The sequence below is a fragment of the Oryctolagus cuniculus genome, chromosome 14 (genome assembly GCF_051225735.1).
Source record: "Oryctolagus cuniculus isolate XC-2025 breed Fujian yellow rabbit chromosome 14, ASM5122573v1, whole genome shotgun sequence".
NCBI lineage: Eukaryota > Metazoa > Chordata > Mammalia > Lagomorpha > Leporidae > Oryctolagus > Oryctolagus cuniculus.
In genome coordinates, this window is record NC_142880.1 from 30941234 (window position 1) to 30966086 (window position 24853).

General features: G+C 43.5%; 1 protein-coding gene and 1 long non-coding RNA gene across 7 annotated transcripts in view; one reads left to right on the forward strand and one right to left on the reverse strand.

Annotated features, from left to right (window-relative positions):
- FBXL17 (F-box and leucine rich repeat protein 17) overlaps positions 1-9801 on the reverse strand; it is a 543442-nt gene extending 533641 nt beyond the window's left edge. For all 6 annotated transcript variants that reach the window (XR_016220592.1, XR_016220593.1, XM_089313093.1 and 3 more), the window contains exon 1: positions 8666-9801. Coding sequence is in view for 4 of the 6 variants with exons in the window: in XM_089313093.1 (XP_089169219.1) it covers positions 8666-9670 (1005 nt within the window). In the remaining 2 variants the exon portion in view is untranslated. The remainder of the gene's footprint in view (positions 1-8665) is intronic.
- Positions 9802-10622: 821 nt separating this feature from the next.
- LOC149122280 (uncharacterized) lies at positions 10623-23352 on the forward strand. The gene is made up of 2 exons (XR_016220594.1): positions 10623-12314; positions 20865-23352. It is a non-coding gene; the product is annotated as an uncharacterized LOC149122280 (long non-coding RNA).
- Positions 23353-24853: the final 1501 nt, after the last annotated feature.

The window sequence follows — 24853 nt, forward strand, 5'->3', positions numbered from 1 at the left end:
AAAGCACTACCATTTACAACATCAAAAAAAAAAAAACATTATTGTATAGCTTCCATATCTTTATTGCAATTTTTCCATTTGTTGAGTCAATGACACCATACTCTCCTGTAATTATTCCGAAGCCAGGAGCTGGGTACTTCCTCCCGGTTTCCCATCCAGGTGCAGGGACCCAAGCACTTGTGCCATCCTCCACTGCCCTCCCAGGCCACAACAGAGAGCTGGACTGGAAAGGAGCAACTGGAACTAGAACCTGGGATGCCAGCACCGCAGACAGCGGATTAGCCAAGTGAGCCACGGTGCCGGCCTCTGCTAATGCATTTATAATAGCAGTTGGACGTCTTTGTCAGCTAAGTCTGATATCTGGGCCCATTTAGAGTCAACTTCTACTAAATATTTTCTTTTTCATCCATGTTGGTCACATTTTTGTGCCTCTTTTATGTGTCTCAAATTTCTTTGTTAAAAACTAGTCACCTCACTTTACATAAGGTGCTACAGAGTTCAATTAATACAATTTTTTTCTGAGCCTTCTTTTAACCTGCCAGAACATTAAACTATTTTTTTCTTAAGATTTATTTATTTCAAAGAGTTACAGAGAAAGAGAAATATCTTCCATCTGCTGGTTCACTACCCAAATGACCACAATAGGGATGGGCCAGGCTGAACTCAGGAACCAGAAACTCTATCCAGGTCTCCCTTGTGGGTGGCAGGAGCCCAAGTAATTGGGTCATTTTCCACAGCTTTCCCAGGTATATTAGCAGGAAGCTAGATCAGAAATGGAGCAATTGGACCTCGAACAGAGCCCACAGGGTGCCTGCATTGCAGGCGGTGACTTAATCTGATGTGCCACATCAGCCTTTAAACTGTACCATCTGTGTTCCCTGCAGTGTGTACGTCTCTGCTCAAGCTTTAATCCTTATTTACATTTTTTTAGCCTGTCTTCCTAGAAGTCCCCTTGTCTAACCAGCTTAATTTTCAGCTAGCTGTTTGGCAAAGGTCTGCTCAAACACCTTGAGCCTGCTCTTCAATTTGTGTGTGAATTAGGAAGGGCACATCCAAGACCAGGCCAGTTCTCCCTTGCTTTCTACTAGATACTCTCAGGTCTCCCCTGCACATCTGCATGCTTTCACTACACACCGGTATGTGTCCAGAGACGATCACTCCCTGCTTCTCTCATTTGCAAGGTTTCCTTTTGATAGCTAGTCTCCTACTCATTCCAACTGGCAACACAATCTCACATTAGCAAGGATGTGGTTCCCCCCCCCCCTTTTTTTTTTCCTACCAAGGTCACCACTTTTAGCTGACAAACACTCTCAATTGAGTTAGCCCTCTGGTAATACAGCTGCTGGTTTTCCAAACTACCGTTTTTGCCAGAGGCATTAGGGCAGGAGGTCATAGCAGATGCCCCATGCTAGCATGCTACAGACTTCCACTATTCTTACCTGAAACTCTAACAGTTTTCCTAACAACAAATGCTCCTTTTGTCTACTTTTGGTTCGTTCATACAGCTCAAATGATTTGGGGCCTACATATAGAGGGAGGGAGGGAAGGAGAGAGAGAGAGGGAGAGGGAGAGAAAAGAGAGAGATGACCAAATCTTTATGAAGCAATAGCTGGAAGTCCCTTTTTTTTTTTTTTTTTTTTTTTTTTTTTTGTATAAGTCTATGCTTGGCCTACTAATTTTATAGAAGGGAAACTAAAGCATTAGGGGGCCTAAACCATTTTAAGATTAAAAAACTGGATGGTCTTAAAGCATTCAATTGTTCCTTCATAAATAATATGCAGAGCAGGCTTTTGGTGCAGCAGTTAGCATGCCACTTGTGATGCCTACATCCCATACCCAAGTTCCTGGGTTCAACTCCCTGGTCTCCTTCCAATACCTGCTGCAAATGTGTACCCTGTGAGTACACATTGTGGTAATGTATACCCTGTGAGTCATCAGGTGATAGCTCAAGTACTTAGGTTCCTGCCACCAGTATGGGAGACCTGGATTGAATTCCAGACTGCTAGCTTTGACTTGGCCCAGCCCCAGCTATTGCAAGCTTTAGGGAAACAAACCAGAATACGGTCTATATTTTCCTTTTAAGTAAGCAAAAGAAAAATTTATTTTAAATTGAAGTATGCTCACACGCTCACTGGTACATAGCAGCACTTCTTTGAAATGTATCTGACTTTGACTAGTACTTTCTTTGATGTATTTTCTTTTGTAAAAGTGAAATGACTGTTATAAATCATAAATCATTGACTAAATCCAGATGGATATAGATCACTTTTGTTTATCCTAGTAAAAATGAATGTAAACTTATATAATATAGGTATTTAGCCAAAGCAAGCAACTATTTTAGAATATATTATGCTCAAGTGAAATGCTTCCACATTTGCCTTTACTTATGTTCTCCGCCTTTTCCTCATGTAACCTGGTGCCCCATGACAAAGAAAGGCTCAAGGTTAATTCTTCACAGCTACTCATTACAAGGCACCGCAACTTCTTGAAAAAGAACACAAATCTGACTTTTTTTTGTACCCTAATAAGGTTACTTAAGACTACTTGGTATCCTCCAGTAAAGAAAAATCATGGGACCAGCATTATGGTATAGCAGAGTAAACTATTGCCTGCAAGGCCTGCATCCCATATGGGCACCAGTGTAAGTCCAAGCCCCAGCTGCTCCACTTTCAGTGCAGCTCCCTGCTAATGCACCTGGGAAAGCAATGAAGATGGCCCAATCCTTGGGCCCATGCATCCATGTGGGAAATCCAGATGAAGCTCCTGGCTCCTGGCTTCAACCTAGCCCAACCCTGGCTGTTGTGGCCATTTAAGAACCTCCCTCTTTTCCTTCCTTCCTTCCTTCCTTCCTTCCTTCCTTCCTTCCTTCCTTCCTTCCCCTCTCCCTCTCCCTCTCCCTCTCCCTCTCCCTCTCCCTCTCCCTCTCCCTCTCCCTCTCCCTCTCCCTCTCCCTCACCCTCTCCCTCTCCCTCTCCCTCTCCCTCTCCCTCTCCCTCTCCCTCTCCCTCTCCCTCTCCCCCACTCTCCCCCACTCTCCCCCACTCTCCCCCACTCTCACCCACTCTGCCTTTCAAACAATAAATAAAATAAATCATAAAAAAAGAAAAATCATGAACTTGACTTTTAATTTAAATCACTGGCATAAGGGGATAAAGGGAGAACGAGAATGAGGAAAAGAGCAAGAGGAGGGAGAGACAGCTCCCAGCTGTGGACCCACTCTAAATGCCGGTAATAGTTAATGCTGGGGCTGGCGCTGTGGTATAGTGGCTAAAGTCAACACCTGCAGTGCCGGCATCCCTATGACACTGGTTCGAGTCCTGGCTGCTCCACTTCCCATCCAGCTCTCTGCCATGTCCTGGGAATGCAGCACAAGATGGCCCAAGTCCTTGGGCCCCTGCACCTGCGTGGGAGACTCAGAAGAAGCTCTTGGCTCCTGGCTTCCTATTGGCGAAGCTCCAGCTGCTGCGACCATCTGGGAAGTGAACCAGAGGATAGAAGACTTCTCTCTCTCTCTGCCTCTGCCTCTTTGTAACTCTGCCTTTAAAACAAATAAATCTTTTTTTTTTTTTTTTTTTTTTTTGACAGGCAGAGTGGACAATGAGAGAGAGAGAGACAGAGAGAAAGGTCTTCCTTTTTGCCGTTGGTTCACCCTCCAATGGCCGCCGCACCGCACTGATCCGAAGCCAGGAGCCAGGTGCTTCTCCTGGTTTCCCATGTGGGTGCAGGGCCCAAGCACTTGGGCCATCCTCCACTGCACTCCCGGGCCACTGCAGAGAGCTGGCCTGGAAGAGGGACAACTGGGACAGAATCCGGCGCCCCAACTGGGACTAGAACCGGGTGTGCTGGCACCGCAGGCGGAGGATTAACATATTGAGCTGTGACGCCAGCCCAAACAAATAAATCTTAAAAAAAAAAAAAAAAAAAAAAAAGTTAATGCTGTTAGGGCCAAAGCCTTAAGTCAGGAACTCAATCCAGCTCTTCCATGTGCGACACAAGGAATCAAGTACTAGAATTATCACTGCTGCCTCCCAGAGTGTGCACTAGCAAGAAATTGCAATCGGAAGCCAAGACTGAGAATTTACCCCAGATGCTCTGATGTGGGATGAGGGCATCTTAACTGCTGGACTAAAGGCCCACCATTGGATTTCTTAAAGACATTCCATTTCATCATTGACTTAGTTCATCCCCAGAACTCCTTTCCTTCTAAAGGAAAGCCTTAAACCAAGCATGCACAATATGGCATATATGACATAATTCCTCTGACCCACTAGTATCCACCTTCTAACTTTACAAAGAGGTACCATGTTGACTATCATTACCATGTGATTTCACTTGTGTTCACAGGTAGAAAAAACAGATCATGTATTTTAGCTTTCCCTCCAAAGCACATCATGAAATTCTGCCTTGACCACTAAAGCAAGCTTTTGATAATGATCCTATGAAAAAGGATCTAATTTCTAGTGACACATTATATGGGTGAATGCACCGTGAGTTTTTTAAAGAAGATGACAGATTCTCGATCTCCCATCTAGTTTCCTTTTGAAATAAATGGAGATGCTGATAGGAAGCAAGATATCTAAACATACAGACTAAAAAGCCTCTAATATTTAAAGGGTGGGTATTTGGTGCAGTGGTTAAGAAGTTACTTGGGAAGCCTACATTAAAGTCCTTGCTCTGTTCCAGGTTCCAGCTTCCTACTAATGTGCACCCTGGGAGGCAGCAGGTGATGGCTCATGTGGTCCCTACTACCCACCTGGGAGAACAGGATGAAGTTCCAGGCACCCAGCCCAGCCTCAGCTGTTGCAGGCAATTGACGAGTGAACCAACAAACAGAAGATCTTTCTGTATGTGTCTGCCTAACTTCCCTTCAAATAAGTGAAAATAAATATATTGCCAATATTTAAATATGGATTTACCTCAAGAATATCCAATTATTCAAATAGTAGCTACTTAAAAATATTCCACTGCTATCACTTGGTAAAACTGTTGCATGGTGGTACTATGATATCAGCAGTCAAAGCTGTTTAAAAAGTTATATAGGCAACAGGTAGCAAAGGCTGAAGCTACTTTTTTGGATCCAAAACAATCCAGTAACCAAAGAACAACTGTAGCACTGAAGAAAAATGCTTCTCCCAACATTGACTTTTGAAGCACCATTCTCTGCTTCTTAAATTTCTCACATTTAAAGACTATACAGCTCAACCCTACAGATTCAATCATAAAATTAACCTCTGATTCACAGGGGTTAGAATTCAACAGATATAAATCCAACAAATTTCAGGAAGCCCTTTCATAAAACCCCTGAGACTTTCTTCAGTCCCTCATAAACAATATGCTGAAAAGAGCCCCAGATCTGGAAACACTGACATGGGACCCAGCCCAAGGCCTGCCATCCATATTGGCCCAGAGCCTAAGGTTTGGGCACAGCGCTTTGACTTCTCCAGGCCCATTTCTTCATGCACTATATTGCCTCAAAAGCATCTTCCTGTCTTAAAGTTCCAGAATTCTGATTCCCAGGTAGCCTTATTCTTTCCATAAAGAATTCAGTCCATTTTTAGACAGCTTTAATTATTAGAAAGGACTTTCTAAAATTCCAAATATACTTACTCTTCAAGTGTGGAATTACTTTTTTTGAAATCTACCCTAGAAAAATACATGACCATATGTTCATAGAAACATATCTCCTACAAAAATTATTTGCAGAAGTAAAAATTTTTTGGAGGCATCCATTAATAAAGAAATACAACATGGTATAATACTATCAGATACTAAACAGAAGCTTTAAAAAAATGAAGCAAGCTATATACTCACTAGCAAGGAAGACCACCAAACCACACTGTTAATAACAAAAAAGTTTCAGAACATTCAGAACATTCTGATGCCACTTAATTAAAAAAAAAATGTTTGCCAAGACAAAAATTTCTAAATGTACACAATTCAGTATGATAGCCACTAATGATGGTATATTTCTGAAGCGTGACTACTATGAGAACCGAATTTCAAATTGTATTTAATTTTAACTTCTTTAAATTTAAATATATGTGGCTTTTGGCTAATATACTACATAGGACAAGTCTAGAAATAAACAATCTAAACTGGTTAATAGTTGTTAGTTACCTCTGGAGAGGAAAACTAGATAGTAGGGTAGGCAAACTTTGGCTTTACCTGCATTGTGTGAATGTTTTAAAGCCAGTAATGGTTATTATTATACAAAAGTAAAATGAAAAAGTTTTGTTGATATTGAGACAAAAATCACCCTATGAATTAACACATAGTTTAGTTTTTCTGTTCTGCCAAACATAGAAATAACTGGGTAAATATGGCAGCTTTCCCCGAAAGACCTTTAAATCAAACTCTTCACCCTTTTTTTAAACATAATATCCTGCTAATACAAAAGATGTAGCAATACAATTTTATTGTATTGATCTTACTGACCCATTATCAAAGGAGAAAGGCATACTTTCTGATAATATCTTCTAATGGGGGTGATGAATTTGTGCCTCTCTCAGCAAGAACCCTTCAAACTATTGGGAAAATGTTGCAGCTCCCTCAGTCTTCTCGTAGCCAAACCCTTCAGTCCTTACCAGAAGCAGAACCAGAATCTTATACATCACATGGCTCTCCTCTGGCTCAAACAGCAGCAGCTCAGGTCAGAACCTTCCGTAGGTGGCATATTGGCCCAGAGCCTAAACACCTGGTCATTCATTCATTCATAAATATTTACTGAGTGCTGTTGCAATATGGGCCAGACACTGCACATGTGGGATGAGACGCAGCACATGTGGGATGAGATGCAGCACGGAGCAGGTATGTATCCACAGAGCCCCGTCTCCCAAAGTTCTATTTGGGTTGGCACACTCTGCAAAAATAACCTATTTCAATTCATCCCAGGCAGTCCAACTTCCTTTGTAATCAACAGCAGTAATATCACGAGACTCAAGAATCTTTAAGTTTCTAATATGAAGAACAAAGATCTATATAACTTGTCCAAGTATTCCAGTACAACAAAGCAAGTTCAGGAGTAATTCCTAAAAGTCCTTTAGACCCAGTTTTCAACAACCTACAACAAAAACGTGAAAAAGAACAGCTTTTTATAGTTTATCTTTCTTATAACATCATTCCTTTCTTTTTATTTAATTAAAATGTTCTTTACCTCATGATGAAATGGTTCCAGTACAAAGAGAAGAGTACTTGGCTTTTGTTTTGGTTTGTTTTCAGTCTTATTTGCCAAATAAGACAGGAATCAAGCCTCTATATCAAAGATTTGTTGATATTTATCCATGTCATCCAATGATCAAAGGGCAGGAGAAAGTTTTGTTTGCCCTAAGATGCATCCCCGGGCGTGCGTGTGCACACACACACACACACACAAACACAGGCAATTACTCTTTCAACGAATATACCTCCATAAGAGTTCAATCATGACATTCTGACACAAACAAATTAAACTTTTTCCTCTCTTTCATTGTATTATTCACAAGAACATCACCACCACAGGAAAACAGATGCAAACACACAGGACTGTAAATATGCAAAAGTCTAATCAAAGACAGTTTGTTGGTGACAGTAACAACTGTAAATGATGACAGTTACTTCAGTGGTAATCAAAGTAGCCAAATCCTTATTAAGGTTAATTATGGTTAGTCTTAAGTATCATCCACACTTCCAGAAAAGGAAGGGTGGGGAAGAAGAGAGGAAACAAGGACAAAAAAAAAAACAAAACACATTAAATAACCTCAGAGTAACTCCATCACAGAACTAAAGTTTGTCACTAACAATGATAAAACTGCAAACTTCACTTCACAGCTGAAAGTGACACAACGTCCTCACAGAACATTCATTCACCTCTTGTCCACTCCAACTTGTCCCCCACAAAAATGCAAGTGTCCTGAGCACCAGGGATTCTGCATGCTCTAAGGGTTAAAGCACAGGAAGGCACTGCAAGGAGGCATCAACAAAAGGGAGTTGAAGTCAGGATGCCTAAATTCCCTCCTTCCAAAGACAGCTCTGCCCTTTACTCTGTGTGTGACCTTGCACAAGTCATCGACCGTCTTCAAGTCCCACTAGACTGAATGCCCCCACTGCAGGCAAGACCACTGCTGCCTGATCCCACTGTCAGCCCTCACCCACAGGACAGAAAACTCAAGTTTCTTCTTGTATAAAAGGCCCTGCGTGTCTCTCCGCGTGAACTGGAGGACTACATAAGCTATGTATATAAAAAGCTCTGGCAGTCACCGATTGTGGCAACTGCTCAAGAAAAGTTAACTGGTACCACCATGAACTAGCAGGTAGCAAACCTGAAAACACTCCAGACTGAAATACTAACACCAGCTATAAATACCCACCAGGTACAAGTGGCAGATTTGATTAAAAAAAAAAAAAAGTACTTTACAGAAAACCTAGGAAGAATGTGTAAGCCACGGCGCCGGCAATCTAATAATAGCTGAACCCTGAATGGTAGGTAGCAGAGCCACGCCATTAAAAGGAGACACCTCACAGGCCCCAAGCCCAAGCCCCACCAGCTGCCCGGCCTGCCCCCCCTGAAGTCCCCGGCGGCCGGGGAGCCCCCTCCTCCGCCGAGGGGGAGGAGAGAGCGCCGCGCGGGGCGGGGGCGAGGGCCGGCGGGGGGGAAGGGAGCATCCCTGCGCCTCGCGCCCAGACCCACCTTAAGCAGGATAGACGGCGGCAGCTGGTTGATGTCTGGGGTTTCGGGGGGCGGCTCCCTGTGCCAGTCGCAGGTGTTTCCGGGGGGCTCCTGCCAGTCCGTGTCTCCGCATTCAGGCCGCTGCTGGGCGGGCGAGGGGGCGGTGCCCCCGGCTCGGACAGCGACTCCACCGACCTCGGAGGGGGCGCCTTCGGCCGCGGGGCAGGAGGGCGGGGGGCAGAGAGGCGGCGGGGGCTGCTCCGGGGCCTGGCAGCAGCCGGCGTCGGGGGGCCGCGGCGGAGAGGCGCCTCCCCCCGCAGGCCCTCCCCCGCCGCTGCCGCCGCCGCAGCCCCCGCCGCCGCCGCCGCAGCGGGGCTGCTTGCAGGGGGTGCAGGCGGGGACCCCGGCCCCCTTCCGCTTGCACACCATCTCGGGGGGCGTGGAGGGCTCGGGCGGCGGCGGCGGCGGCGGCGGCCCCCGGAAGAGCTGCACGGCGGCGGGAGGCCCCAGGAAGCGCACGGGCCCCACGCTGGCCAGGAAGAGGCTCCGGCCCTGCTGCTCCCAGGCGGCGGCCGCGGCCAGCCCCAGCTCTTTACAACAGGCGGCGGGCGACGAAGCCGAGGCAGCGGCGGCGGCGGCGGCGGCGGCCGAAGAGAGCAGGAAGCGGCGGGCGGCGGCGGCGCAGTCCTCGGCGGCCAGGGCCGCGTAGTGCCGCGCCAGGTGCTGAGAGGAGGCGGCGGCGGCGGCGGCGGCGTAGGCCCCGTCCCGCGGCAGCGGCGAGAGCGGCGGCTCCTCCTCTGGGCCGGCGGGGGCGGGCGCGCCGGGGCTGTGCACGATGAAGCAGAGCATGCAGGGCCCGCGGAAGAAGCAGTCCCGGCTCCGGGGCGCCGCCGCCTGAGGGGGCGCCTTGGCCGGGGTCCGGCGGGGCAGTCTGAGGAGTGGGCGCCGGCGGCGGCACCAGCTGCAACAGCGAGGCCTCTTCTGGCTCGGGCGGTTACGCGGCTCCTTCGAGAGAAGGTGGCCCATATAGAAGGCCCCGAGGAGGGGGACCGGGACGGGGACGGAGGGAGGGCGGCCCAGAGAGGCGGCCTCTCGGCGGCCGGACTGACCGCTCGCGGGCTCGGCCTCTGGCCCGCAGCGGGGTCGCCAGCCCTACGCACACACGCGACGGGGGAGGGTGGGCGTCAGCTGCGGGCAGCCCGGGTGCCCGACGGGGGGCTACATGCTTTGCCCAGGGAAGCCGGGAGAACGCTGGGCGCGAGCTTTGGGAACGCGAGGGAAGGAGGGGGCGAGCGAGCTTGCCGGCTAGGCAACCAGTGCAGGCCCGGCCGGCCGGCCGGCTCAGTCAGTCAGCGCGGCGGCGGCGGGGGCGACGCCGGGTCCCGCTCGAACCATTTTAACTGCGGCTCCTCCGGCGGCGCGCGCGCCCGCGACTCGGCTCGAAGCCGCGGGGGCGCGCGGCCCGTGCCGGGAGGGGGCGGAGCTGGCCGCGGGGGCGCGCTCGGGGCGGGGACGCCGGCGGCTCACCCGGGACGGGGGCCGCCACGGGGAGCTCGCGGCCGCGGCGCGCGCCCGTCGCCCAAGGCTTCGCGGAGGCCGCTGGGCGCACGCCTCTAACGCGAGGCGGGAGGAGACGCTTCCGAGCCAGCTGTGTGACATCCGTTTCCACAGCCGCACTGACGTCTCGAGGTGTAAGTTCAAGGGCTGCCATTGGCCAGGAGCCGCTCGGCTCTTCCCCTCACCTTCCACCCCATCGTCACCCCCCGACTCGGAAACCGAGGCCAGAAAGCAGGTTCCGCCGGAAGGGCCGATCTGGACCCGGATCACCCCGGGGGAAGTGTCCTGTGAGGGGCTCGTGATTGTCCGGCACCCCTGCTTTTCCCACTTGTTGCACAGTATTGGTTGCCTTTCCACAACTTTCTTCCGAAATGATAGCACATAGCCAATCACCTACACGTGCCGAGAGGTAAGCACTTTTCGGGATCCAACACCCCAAGACTACAAGCTATTGCTCACTGTGTTGTCTGCACGCTCGGCATGCTGTCTGTCCGTTCGTCGGTCAGATGCTTGAGACGGTACTGGGACTGTGCATGGTGGTGGAGGCCCAGGTGAGGAAGAGGAAATAGGCATCCAGGCAATGCTGTGGACGGGTCAGAGACTAGAGCAGTACCCAGTGTGGCGAGGTTGGCTTCCACGATGGAGAAATTGGAGGAGGCTTGACTACCCGTGGCATGGCCCCCGTGTCTTCGTCTTAGCTGTAACAGGGTGCCTCAGAGTGGATGAGTTACAAGCAGGTGGAAGTTTGGCTTAGAGTTGTGGAGGCTGGAGGTGCCAGGGGCACGGTACCAGCACGCGGTGAGGGCCTTCGTGCTGCTTGGTGGTATTTCTTCACACAGGCTCTGAGGCAGAAGATGGAGCTTCATCCTGTTGCATCAGGGTACGGTTTTCATGAGTTTATGAGGTAGAGCGTTCAGGACCGTATCACCTCAAAGGTGCCACTGCATAGCGGCAATTAAATGTGAACGTAAGTTTCAGAGGAGACATCAGACCCTAGCAGCCGGTAAAAGGGAGCTAAGGGAGTAAGAAGATGGACTTCAGAGACCTTTAGGAGGGGTAGCGTCTCGGCCGTGACTGCAGGGGATAAGGAAAGGGGAAAGGACGGATGTAGGCAGGCGGATGTATCTGGAAGCAGAGTGAGGGTTCGGTTTCTATTGAGACGATCACCTGCTGGAGGGGGGGGATGAGAAGTGGCAGGTGTTCATATCAAGATAACTGGAGAGAGCCTGTCGAGGAAGGAAGCAGTATCTCAAGACTGGAGGCCCATGGACTTGTCGATCGCTGAGCCTATGTTATTTTCCTACTGAAATGGCCTTAGTCCTCACCTAAACATGTCACCAAACCTTTGCTGGTACTTGCCTGTTTGTCAGAAATGACTTATATTTTAAGTCTCATATTCAGGAATCACCCTTTCTGAACTTGAACAGTGAAATGGAATCCCAAGAAACTGAGAGGCAAATGCTTGCCAAAGGGTTTCACTTATCCGTTACTCACTTTTTTTTTTTTTAAGATTGATTTATTTATTTGAAAGAGTTGGCAGAGAGAGACCTTCCATCTGCTGGTTCACCCCGTAAGTGGCTGTAATGACCAGGGCTAGGCCAGGCTGGAGCCAAGAGCTTCTTCTGCGTCTCCCACATGGGTGCAGGAGCCCAGGGACTTGGACCATCTTCCCAGATGCATTAGCAGGGAGGTGGATCAGAAGTGGAGCAGCCGGGACATGAACCGGTACCCATATGGGTTGTGGGCGCTGCAGGTTGTGGCTTAACAGGCTGCACCACAGTGCCGATCCCCTACTCACTTTCAAATGTACTGCCCAGACTTCATTTACCTATAGATGTTGTCTGCATAGCTTCCCCCCATCTGCTTGTATATAGGGGCTGTTTCTGAGCCCTCAAATCACTGAAGAATTCCAAGGGTTGCTTAAGGCCTTATGATAGAGCCTTTACCATTTCTACCATCTTTCCAATCTGCACTCAGACCAAAAGGAAAGCGTATTCTAATACTTTGTTAACTCTGTCTGGCAGAACTGTGGCCCTGGTGCTCACCTTATTAAAGAGCTCCCTGGACACCATCCTCTGAAGGGAGAAGATCTCCCTGGAGCAGAGCATAACAGGTGAGCAGGGGGCTGGGGCAGGACCCAGCAGCACTGGTACCTGGGAGGAGCCTCTTCACCTTTGTGTCAGTTCTTCAAAATAGAATTTGGATCCAGGGATCAGATTCCCCCAGATTCTTAGGAAGTGTCCATGTTCAACTGCTTGAGCTTTGCTTGGCAACCCCCTGCCTGAAGTTGCTTATAGGGTGTTAACCTTGTTTCCAAGGCTGAGGAACAGAGTAGCCTCTGTTTTGAGAATAGAAGTTAGTGTACATTTATTTTTTACTATGACTTGTTCAGAACTACATTTCACTAAGTGTCTTCTTTCTGTTATTGTTTCTGGAAAGGAAAGTTCTATTAAAATTGTTTTAGTTTGAATATAGAATAGTTTTTTTTTTTTTAGTTAGGGCTTATTTTGAAAAATTTTGAGTTTAATTCAGATGTAATATTCAGAAGCAGTTGTTCTGATCAGATGGCTTAGAGAAATTTCTGGAATATTCACATTCAAAGATTCCTTATTAATGAATGTCTTTGATTTAAATCTAACCAAAATCTGCAACCTTATTCTTTGTACCTTTTTATTATATGGTATTACCAAGCTTCGTTTAAAACAAATAAAACACTAATCTATGTTTTAGAAAAGAATTGTGGCCCTATCAATTTACTACCCTTTGACCCAGGAATCATGCATATACTATTTATCCAAGAGAAATAAAAGCATTTAACCACAAGACTTGCACAGAAATGTTCATAGCAACTTTATTCGTGATTACCAAAAACTGCAAGTAGCCCAGATGTCCATCAGAAGAGTGGATAAGTAAATGTAGATATTTATCCAATGAAATACTTCTCAGCAATGAAAGAAAAAACTATAAACAATCATAAACTATAAAATCAAAACTATAAACGTCAACATCAGGCATGACCCTCTGTGACTATAATAGAAAAGATAAAATAAAATAAGATCTCCATAATTATGTCTGATCACAAGCAGATAGAACATTATTCTCCAAATCTCAAAAACTTACTGAATCAGATTCTTTGGAGGTGGGACTGGGACTTCGGCATCTCTAGCTCATTTTAACACACTCCCTGTGTGATTCCAATAGACACCCTGGCACCAGACTTCTCAGAACTACATTTAACCTAACTCCAACTTCCGTTTTTCAGAGATGAGTGAGACAAGTGACTCAGACTTTTGACGTAGTTTCTGAAATTTGTGCTACTGCTTTTCTTACTCCAAATTCCTGAGCCATTCAGCCATGAGTATATTGTCTTTGGTTTACCCCTTGAACTCTGTGCCCTTTTTATGATAAGTGACAGTCTTGTTTTATAGTTAAGAAATTTTCATGTATTTTTACCAGCTACTATCATCACCCTCCCCCTCATTCTCTGCAGAAAAATTGCAAATGCCTTGAAGCCTAGGATTATCCTTTACCCTTCCTTCTCATTCTTTACCACATGGGGAGCACTTCAAATAGTTTATAGAAAATTGAAGTAGCAATCAAGTTTAATTTTATGCAAAAAAAATGAAATTCATGCATAGGAGGGGTATTCATAAAGTTCATGGAAAATGCTTATGAAAATTATGCATGGATTTAAAAATTTTTTCACAAAAAATTTAATTCTATTTCCCATGAATTTTTAAGTACCCTCATAATAGAGACTTCTATATACTTTATCAGTGGACTATTATCATAAAAGCTAAAATCAGTTTTGGAACTCATTACTGTAAATAACACATAAATATTTAGGAAACAATTATGACTAAGGGCTATAAATAGCAATTATAGAGACAGTTGTTTCGGTTGATGGCTTTGTGGGAGGAGGGGTTGGATTGGCGCCCTCAACAGCCAGGAGCAGGAATGGGGCTATCAATTTGACCTTAGTGCTACTGACAACTGGCCTGGCATTCTCAGCTACATATGAGAATATATTGAGGCCGGCGCTGTGGCGCAGCAGGTTAACACCCTGGCCTGAAGCTCTGGCATCCCATATGGGTGCCAGTTCGAGTCCCGGCTCTTCCTCCAACGACCCAGCTCTCTGCTATGGCCTGAGATAGCAGTGGAAGATGCCCAAGTGCTTGGGCGGCTGTACCCACGTGGGAGACCCAGAAGAAGCTCCTGGCTCCTGGCTTCAGATCGGCGCAGCTCTGGCTGTTGCAGCCATCTAGGGAGTGAACCAGCAGATGGAAGACCTCCATCTCTGTCTCTACCTCTCTCTGTAACTCTTTCAAATAAATAAAATAAATCTTTTTTAAAAAAGAATATATTAAATGCAAATGCCCTAAACAGCACTCTGGCCTCAGAATTAGCCCTTAAGGCCTTAGAATCTGGCTGAAGAGCCCATGAGTTTCTCAGGCATGGAAAGCCAAGACACTGGCAAAAAATGGCCTAAATGAAAGATCTCTGTGAGTGAGATCCCAGTGGAAAGAAGGGGCCATCAAAGAAGGAGGTACCCTTCTCTGAAGGGAGGAGATAACTTCCAGTTTGATTATGGCCTTGTCTAAATAAGGCTGAAGTTTGTGAACTCAAGAGGCTTCAATAGCCTTGGCAGCTCATGACAAGAGCCTCGGGTGATCACTGACGTCATAAAGAAGAGCGTCAGTTGTTAAATCAACAACAGGAGTCACTGTGCACTTACTCCCCATGAAGGATCCCTGTCCTTAATGTGTTGTACTATGCGAATTAATGGTAAAACTAGTCTTCAAACAGTACTTTATACTTTGTGTGGGTGCAGTCTGTTGAAATCTTTACTTAGTATATACTAAGCTGATCTTCTGTATATAAAGATAATCAAAAATGAATCTTAATAAAGAATGGGATGGGAGAGGGAGTAGGAAATGGGATGGTTTGTGGGTGGGAGGGTGGTTATGGGGGGAAAAACTGCTATAATCCAAAAGTTGTACTTTTGACATTTATATTTATTAAATAAAAGTTTTCTAAAAAAAATGTTGAATGTAAACAGTCTCGTAAAACATCAGCATTAGGCATGGCCCCCTATAATTATAATAGAAAAGACAAAAAATAGGATTCTGTAATCATGTCTGAACAGAAGCAAATACTAGAACATTCGGCAAACCACAAACGTGACTAGACATTCTGACTGAGTACTGTTTCTTCACCATTTACAATCATAGCCTTTCTCCATTCTTCCTGCCTTCTAGAGAACAAATATTTAAATATCCAGTTGTAGGATTAGATATCCAGTTATAGGATTACCTCTGTTTCCTGACAGGACCCAATCCAGGGCAAAACCTTAAACCTTCTCCAAAATTGTCTAGCACAAGGCCAATGTTGTAATAAATCTTTTGCAACACCCTTGTACTCAGAGTGCCCGCAGTTCCTTGTGGCATGCTCTCTGCTCCTTGCAACAAGTCATTAAACCCAACTTGGTTTGACTACAGGTGTGTTCCTACTGGTCTTTAGCTGGAGGACACTAACATTTGTTGTAAACAAATGTCACCACTCTATCTAAAATTATATCCTCCTTTTCTCTTTCCTGTTACTCTTATTTTGTTTAAAGCTGATAAACAGATGTGTTTTGTTTACTTTTGATCTGTCCCACCAGATTGTAAGTTCTATGAAGATAAGGATTCTGTTCCATTTTCAGGAAGATAATCTGGGAACTGTGTAAGTGATGGACTGGAGTAGGAGCAGGTTCTTAGCAGAAAGACCAAGGTTGGTCAGATTCAGTGAGGAGGGCTTGAAAGTGAAAAAGTATGCTGGGGATAATGAGGTAGGAGTGTGGGCTAGAAAACATTTCTGATGTGGAGTTTTCAAGATTTAATGAATTATCTGTGAAGTGAATAGAGGGAAGGGAATGATGGATAGAAAGGAAATGAAGAACCCCCAAACAGCTACCTGTGTGTTCTATAATATAATAATAAGTAATATATGTAATATATATAATAATGTACAATATTATAATATAAATGTTTATATTATAAAATATATACTTGATTCATATTCCAACCTGAGATAGTTCATTAGGACATAGATTCACACTGAAAGCCAGTATATACAAATCTGTGAAACAATTTAAAAGACCTTTTCTTTATTCTTTGCTAACAGCATATACTTACTGGAAATGCACATCTGGTTGAAAGACACCCACTTATAAAAGACTTTATTGTGTGCAGTTGGGTAATTGTGATTGTGGCACATAGTTGGAACATCCTATAATATCAGTGATATGAGGAGACCACGGTTCAAGTGCCATTGATCTCACAGACAGTGGATAGGTGCAGTGGATGGACTTCAAGGGCACTTTTATAGGGCAGAAGGCATTTTATACTCAGTGAATTGTGTTTTTCTGAGATACCTGAAGTCAAACATGATAGAGTAAGCGTCAAACTTTCAGAGAATTCCCTTCAGGAAGCCCACCTGTACCCTTGAAGAATTTGTCAGGAACAGGCACTGTATGAAAGTTCAGTTGCGACTTGGACAGCTCCTTCCGTAGCTCTTCTCTTGACTGAATTCTGTTCTTCCAGATCTTAGCCCAGATAGCACCTCCTACCGTGAGCTCTTCCCTGGTTATTCGGTTACATCACTCCATTTGTTTCCATTTCAGCAGTTCCCATAGGTTTCAGTTGTATTTCTGTATTAGCTGACTCTGGCCCCATCAGAAGTGAACCCTACTTTGCTTACGCCCAAATCACTAGTCCCTAGAGTCATTAATCAGTTGAATTTTAAATACAGACTATCCTGGTGATCCTGACATAATTAAGTGAACTCTTAAGGTCTAGAAGTGGCCGGTGCCGCGGCTCACTAGGCTAATCCTCCACCTGCAGCACCGACACCCCAGGTTCTGGTCCCATTTGGGGCACCGGATTCTGTCCCGGTTGCTCCTCTTCTAGTCCAGCTCTCTGCTGTGGCCCGGGAAGGTCGCAGTTGTCTTGAAGAAACAAATTCCAATGTTATGGAGAGGACCATGTGGCAGGAAATTGAAGGTGACCTCTGGGAACCAAGAGTAGCCTCCTAGGTAGTGGCAAGTAACAAAGTAGGCCCTCAGTTTAACAAAAGGCTTATTTCTGGCAACAACCGCAGGAGCTTAGAAGAACACCTAAACTTCAGAAAGGTGCACAGCCCAGTTGAAGACCTGAGTTTCAGCCTTGTGCAAACCTGAGCGGAGAACCTAGCTGGGATCATGCTGGGACTTCTGACCTACAAGACCGAGAGACAACAAATAGGTGTTGTTTTAAATCATTGGGGTTTTAGTAATTTTTTCATTTGTTTTTGCAGAAATTGAAAATATATTCAAACACAGTCATGTGGAAACCAGAATGTGATATAGTCCCTTTTTTATTTTTATTTATGTATCTATGGGAGGCAAGGAGACACAGATCAGAAGAGAGAGAAAAAGATCACTCTCCAGATGCCCACAACAGCTAGGGCTGAATCCTGGCCAAAGCCAGGAGTCAAGAACCCAATCCAGATCTCCCATGCAGGTGGCAGGGACCCAGTTACATAGTCTATCACTGCCCCCCATTATGCAATTAGCAGGAAGCTGAAACAGCAGAGGCAGGACTCATGCTCAGGCACTCGAATATAGGATGCAGATATCCCAACCTTGGTATCTTAACCTCTAAGTCTGACACCCTTGATGGTAGTTTTAACAGGAGAAAACCGACAGTCAGTTATCCATAACTCCAAGGATTAATTCAGGCTCATAAAAGGAAACATCTAACCAGGAGTTAATACAGACAATTCACTGTCCTCCCACTTTTACAAAACTAAAGGATTACTGAGGCAAAGATAGTTCCTGGTTATGATTTATTTTTTCTTTATTTAAATGAAAATATGACACAAAGATGGTGTATTATTTATATTCCTTCAATTTTATGCCTGGCTGTAACCTAAGATTTTATTTTCTTATTTTCAAATGTAGAAACAGTGCCTAGAAGAGAAAAAAAATTAAGTTACATGTCTCCACAGCCAATTTCATGTTTTTCCCTCTAAATATAGTCACATTTGGGTTTCTTATATATACTTTTTATATAGTTACATATTTGTTCACAGTAACCAAAGTCCATATCATTAAAATTACTTTTAGTAACTCCCACATGTAGACAATTAGTGATATTAGTAAAATAATCAACCAAAAGTCCCCTTAACTTTTTGCCCCACCCCAAGTCTGATGAGTAGCAGGTTGCTCCTTCCTAACCCATTCCTTATTTTTGGAGATAAAATCATAACCAGGATCATCAAACTGCAGAAGATGAAGGAACCATTCAGGTAATATATGCAGTTTTTCCCAGGCAGATGGGAGACAGAGGAAGAATGGCAGGAGTGGTACTACAAGGTTCACTTTCCACAGGGGCCACTACCTGTGGCTCTCACTTCTATCCGATGCTGCCAGGTTTAGTAATCACTGAATTACAGAACTTTTTACCTTTTGGTGCCTCCTGTTCCAAGTAATAAGGCTTAGTTTTTCATGGCTACTCAGGTGGTGGATAATTTTCCCTGGATATAGAAAGGGAAGGCAGGGACCTTCTTGGTTTTTTGAGTTATTTTTCCTCTCTAGGAACATGAATTCATCCAGTCAAGTTTGAATGATTTGAAACATTGCACTACCAGTCAAAGGTGGTCACCGTTGATTTACCAGTAGGTGCTGTTTCCTTGTGTTACAGATGTGGAGGAACTCTGTTCTTAAAATTAGTATCTTTGTTTTCCTTGTCAACCATAAAAGTATAAATAGTATGCTGTCCATCGCCAGCATTCTATACAGCCTTATAAATAAAACAAGAATGAAAGAAGAAAATTCACTTTGGAAGTCTTAAGGACGCTGAAGTGTGTCAAGTGTGTCAGAATCTTCATTGAAAGAAATGTGTGGCACATATAATCTTTGGAATATGATGAGAATCTTTAAAGAACTGCTAGAAAGCTTGTTATTTCTAAAGGAACTTTAAGGAAAATTAACCCAAAACCTACTTTTAAATTGTATTGCCTATTTCATAATTTTTTTATCTGCGTTCATTACCAACCAGCCTCCTCTCACCCCTGAAATAATCTCATTTCTGACTGTCTTTTTTTCTATTCCAATCTATTCTTCAACAATATTGAGATATGCTTCATTGTCTCTTCTTATGGATGTAATTTTGGGAAATTGTGAAGAAAATTAATCCTTTCCAGGCACATTAAAGGGAATATTTGCCAAGATCAAGTTGGAGAATAATTACTCTGAAAAGAAACTTTAAAGGGAGGGTTAATGAGGGGAATAATAGTTTCTGGAATAAAACATGAACATGGAGTACATTTTTCTGGAAAGCCATCAGTTTTTAGACTATGTGAGGTGAATATGTATGTTTATGACAATACTGCAGAAAGTTAAAATGGAATTGAAAGATGTTTATTTTACTGCAGAAAGTTTTGAAATCTTTACGTAGTTTTTCACAATTCATGTTTTCCATGAACTTCTTAAAGATACCTCATCTGTTAGAAAGGAAAGATGAGAAACACAAAAAGCCCCGAATGTCTACCATCATAAGTAATAATATTCAAGAAATTCCAATTTCTAACTTTAACTCATGCTTTTCCTTTGATAGTGAGGAAGATATTTAGGCATCCTTTTGAGTAGACCAAGAACAAAAATCAGGTCTTCATTTTCACATGTCAGCTGAGAGAAAAAACTTGGAAAATAGAAAACAAAAGAGAGAGAGAGAAAGAGAGAGAGAAATACATCTCAGTGTGGTAGGTTCTTTTAATGACACTCAACGTAGGAACTGCCCCTTCCTGCCCCAGAAACATGGATCTCAACATCATTGTTGATTAAGGTTTTGCAAAGTAAGGCCATAATAAGATACCATAAGATACCACCAGATAGAAGATCTTTCTCTCTCTCCCCCTCCCTGCTACTCTGCACAAACAAGAGAATGACTAAAGACTGACTTAGCAACTGCTGATTGATGTAGAACAACCAAAACTCTCAAAAACTGATGGTGGAAATGCAAAGTAGTCCTACCACATGCTGCCAGGTTCTCATAAAATTAAAAATAAAGTTACCATCTGATCCACTAATCTCAGTCCTAGCTGTTTACTAAGAAGAAATTAAACATGTTTATGCAAAAACCTGTATACAGTGTTTCAGTAGCTTTATTTATAATTGTCAAAACCCACATGCTATTCAGTGTTTCCAATTGTGAATGGATAAACTGTAATGGATTCACACACTGGATGAATCACAAAAAATCATGCTACGTACAGGAAGTCAGAATCAAAGGCTGCATGCCATGTGACTCCATTTATTTGACTTTCCTAAAAGGTACAATTGTAGTGACAGAAAATAAAGCAGTGGTTACCAGAATCTTACAACAAAGGAAGAGTTTACTTGGAAAAAAAAAAAAAAAAAGAATTGAGCATTTTGGAGGGTTAGAAATGTTATGTATCCTGATTGTGATGGAGCTTACATCACTGAATGTATGTGTAAAAACTCAGAACTATACACCAAAATAGATGAATTTTATACAAATTATACCTCAATAAACCCGACTTTAAAAGAAGAGAATACTGGACTATAATTTTATAAGACATCTAACCTAGACTCTTTAAAAACTGATTGTATTGGGAACAGGCATTGTGACACACCAGGATAAGCCACTGCTTGTGACACCGGCATCCCCAGATTGGAGTCGTGCTTTGAGACTTGGCTGCTCTGCTTCTCATCCAGCTCCACCCTCATGGACCTGGGAAGCAATGGTAAATGTCCAGGTGTTTGAGCCCCTGCTACCCATGTGGAAGACCCTGATGGAGTTCCAGACTCCTGGCTTCAACCTGGACCAGCCCGAGCCGTTATGGTCATTTGGGGAGTGAACCACTAGATAGAAAATCTCTCTCTTTGTCTCTCTGTCACTCTGTTTTTCAAACAGATAAATAAATATTGGGAGGAAAAAAAAAGCATTGTCATGGAAAAAAGCAAAGTGGGATATCGTAACTGGATTTAAAGAGGTTGCAGAAACAAATACCAGATGAAATATATGAACCTGGAATGTATTATGTAACTCAACAAAACAACAATAAGGGGCGGGCGCTGTGGCACAAGGGGTTAACGCCCTGGCCTGAAGCGCCAGCATCCCATATGGGCGCCGGTTCGAGACTCAGCTACTTCTCTTCTGACCCAGCTCTCTGCTATGGCCTGGGAAAGCAGTAGAAGATGGCCCACCCACGTGGGAGACCTGGAGGAAGCTCCTGGCTCCTGGCTTCAGATCGACACAGCTGCAGCCGTTTCGGCCATTGGGGAGTGAACCAACAGAAGGAAGACCTTTCTCTCTGTCTCTTTCTCTCAATGTCTGTAACTCTACCTCTCAAATAAATAAATAAAATCTTGGAAAAAAAATAAAATCTTTGTAGAATTGGGGATGTCTGAATATGGACCAGATATTAGATGATATTGTATAATTATTAATTTTCTTACAAGGCGATTATGATTATGTAGGAGAAAGTAATTTTTGTTAGGAGATGCATACTAAAACATTAAGATGAAAATTATGGGATTTACAACTTGTATATGGAAAAAGAGGCAGGTGAAGAATCTGTAGGAGCAAATCATGTCTTTAAGTTTAGCGATAACATTCTGATCTGAAATTCTACCTTTGTTATATACTAAATGTAAGTGTATTTGTGGAAATTTCTTTTTTGCCCCATTTGTCATCAAGTAACTTCTTTACGAATGGCATCCTAGTTTATTATGATTGTATAATATGTAGTATGTCAAGTATCTTCATTATTTATCTTTTTCCAAAATATTCAGGATTCATCTCATCAAGACATAGATGTTAGAATTGTATTGTTAGCATCTTATTTAGAGTTTGATTAGTATTGTTAAAATTATAAGCTGATTTGTAGAAAATAAGCTTTCTTTAAGATTTATTTATTTATTTGAAAGGCAGAGAGAGAGAAATAGAGAGGTCATCCATCCACAGGTTCGCTCCCTAGATAAGCTGTGCCTATCTGAAGCCAGGAGCCAGGATCTTCTGGTCTCCCATGCAGGTGCGGGGGCCCAGGGATTTGGGCCATCTTCTACTGCTTTCTCAGGCCGTAGCAGAGAGCTGGATTGGAAGAAGTGGAGCAGCCAAGAATCAAACCAGCACCCATGTGGGTTGCTGACACTACAGGAAGCAGCTTCATCAGCTAAGCCACAGTGCTGCCCCTAAACATTTCAATATGAAGGAACATGATATATTTCTTCAAATCTTTCTGTCCCTCAATAAATTATTTTACTTTCTAGTGTTCTAATGTGAACTGACTTTTTTCTGTTGTATCTTTTCATTAGTAATTCTTGATTTGTAGGAATGTAGTGCTTGTTGTAGTTGTTACAAACCACTTTAATGAATTCACTCATTAGCTCTTAATGCTTATAAACTGAAATTTGCTTAGGAAAAGAATCTAGTCTTCAATTAAAGAAATAACTAATTTGACCTTGTTTACAATGTAAATAACTTTCATTTCTTTTTCTTAATCTTACTCATTTGCATACAATTTCCTAAACAATATCAATAGTAACAATGAAACAAGCATGGTTATAATGTGCCAGAAATTTATAAAAATTAATGACTCGGGGCTGGTGCTGTGGCACAGCAAGTAAAGCCGCCTCTTGCAGTGCCAACATCCCATATTGGCACTGGTTCAAGTCTCGGCTGCTCCACTTCTGATCCAGCTCCCTGCTAATATATCTGGGAAAGCAGTGGAAGATGGTTCAAGTGCTTGGGCCCCTGCACTCACATGAGAGCCATGGAAGAGTCTCCTGGTTCCTGGCTTTGGCCTGGCCCAGCCCCAGCCATTGCAGCCATTTGGGGAGTGAACCAGCGGATGGAAGACTTCTCTCTCTCTCTGCTCTACCTCTATGTAACTCTGCCTTTCAAATAAAGAAATAAATCTTAAAAAATTAATGACTCTGATACTACCTAAATTAAATATGTCTTTGATTAGTGAGATAAATATTCTTTATCTTGCATTTATACTTCTCTGTTATTTTAAAACCAAGAGTCAAAGTTGCATACACTTTCATGAATTTTGACAGTTGCCTTAATCAATCTTAATAAATTGCATGTTTTTCATCTTTACTCTACAGATGTGATAAATTACATCAACAGATTTCTAGAGACTTTTTTTTCCCAAAGACATTTATTTATTTGAAAGAGTGGAAGAGATAGAAAAAAAGATCTTCTATCCACTTGTTCATTCCCCAGATGGCCACAATATCCTCAAAACTGTGACCTAAATAAACCTCTGTTCCCTGTATGTTACCCAGCTCCAGGAATTTTGTTATAGCAAGAGAAAACTGACTTGTGCTGAACAATAGTGAAGCTGAATAAATGACTCTCTTGCTAATTTCCAGAAGCCCTCTTAATATGAGTGATATTAACTCTTCATTCTTTTTAAACCATCTATTCTCTCACAGTTTTTTGAGTTTATGCATATGTCTCACTATATAAAAATATCTATTGTTATTAAATATGTCATCTATGTGAAAACTCATAGCTTCCCTGCATTGCTTAGGAAGGTCGTATTTTTATTTCCCATGAAAAACAGTAGAATAATTATACTTAGTATTTGAAAAAGGACAAAAACTTCTCCAAACTGTAAATACAAATGATGAATCTTATTTTTAAACTATAAAAAGTTTGAGCCATAAACCAATTCAACTTACATAGATTCAAAAATCTAAATAAAGTATATACATAATGTTAGTAGCCTTTCAAATAAGTAAATCTTTTTAAAAATTAATATAATCCAGTGTTGACAAGCATGTGGCAACTGGTATTATTATACCTTAGAGGAATAACAATTTCTATAACCTTTGTAAGCAAATTTGAAAAATCAATTAAAATTTCTTTTTTTCTTTTTTATGTATTTTTAACTTTTATCTAATAAATATAAATTATAAATTTCCAAAGTACAGCTTTTGGATTACAGTGGCTTTTTCCCCCCATAACTTCCCTCCCACCCGCAACCCTCCCATCTCCTGCTCCCTCTCCCCTTCCATTCACATCAAGTTTTGTTTTTTTTTTTTTTTTTTTTGAACAGGCAGAGTGGACAGTGAGAGAGAGACAGAGAGAAAGGTCTTCCTTTGCCGTTGGTTCACCCTCCAATGGCCACCGTGACCGGCCGAACCACGCTGATCCAAAGGCAGGAGCCAGGTGCTTCTGGTCTCCCATGGGGTGCAGGGCCCAAGCACTTGGGCCATCCTCCACTGCACTCCCTGGCCACAGCAGAGAGCCGGCCTGGAAGAGGGGCAACCAGGACAGAATCCGGCACCCCGACTGGGACTAGAACCTGGTGTGCTGGCGCCGCAGGCAGAGGATTAGCCTATTGAGCCGCAGCACCAGCTAAGATTCATTTTCAATTATCTCTATATACAGAAGATCAATTTAGTATATATTAAGTAAAGATTTCAACAGTTTGCACCGACACAGAAACACAAAATGTAAAGTACTGTTTGAGTACTAGTTATAGCATTAATTCACATTGTATAACACATGAAGAACAGAGATCCTACATGGGGAGTAAGTGCACAGTGACTCCTGTTGTTGACTTAACAATTGACACTCTTGTTTAAGGCAT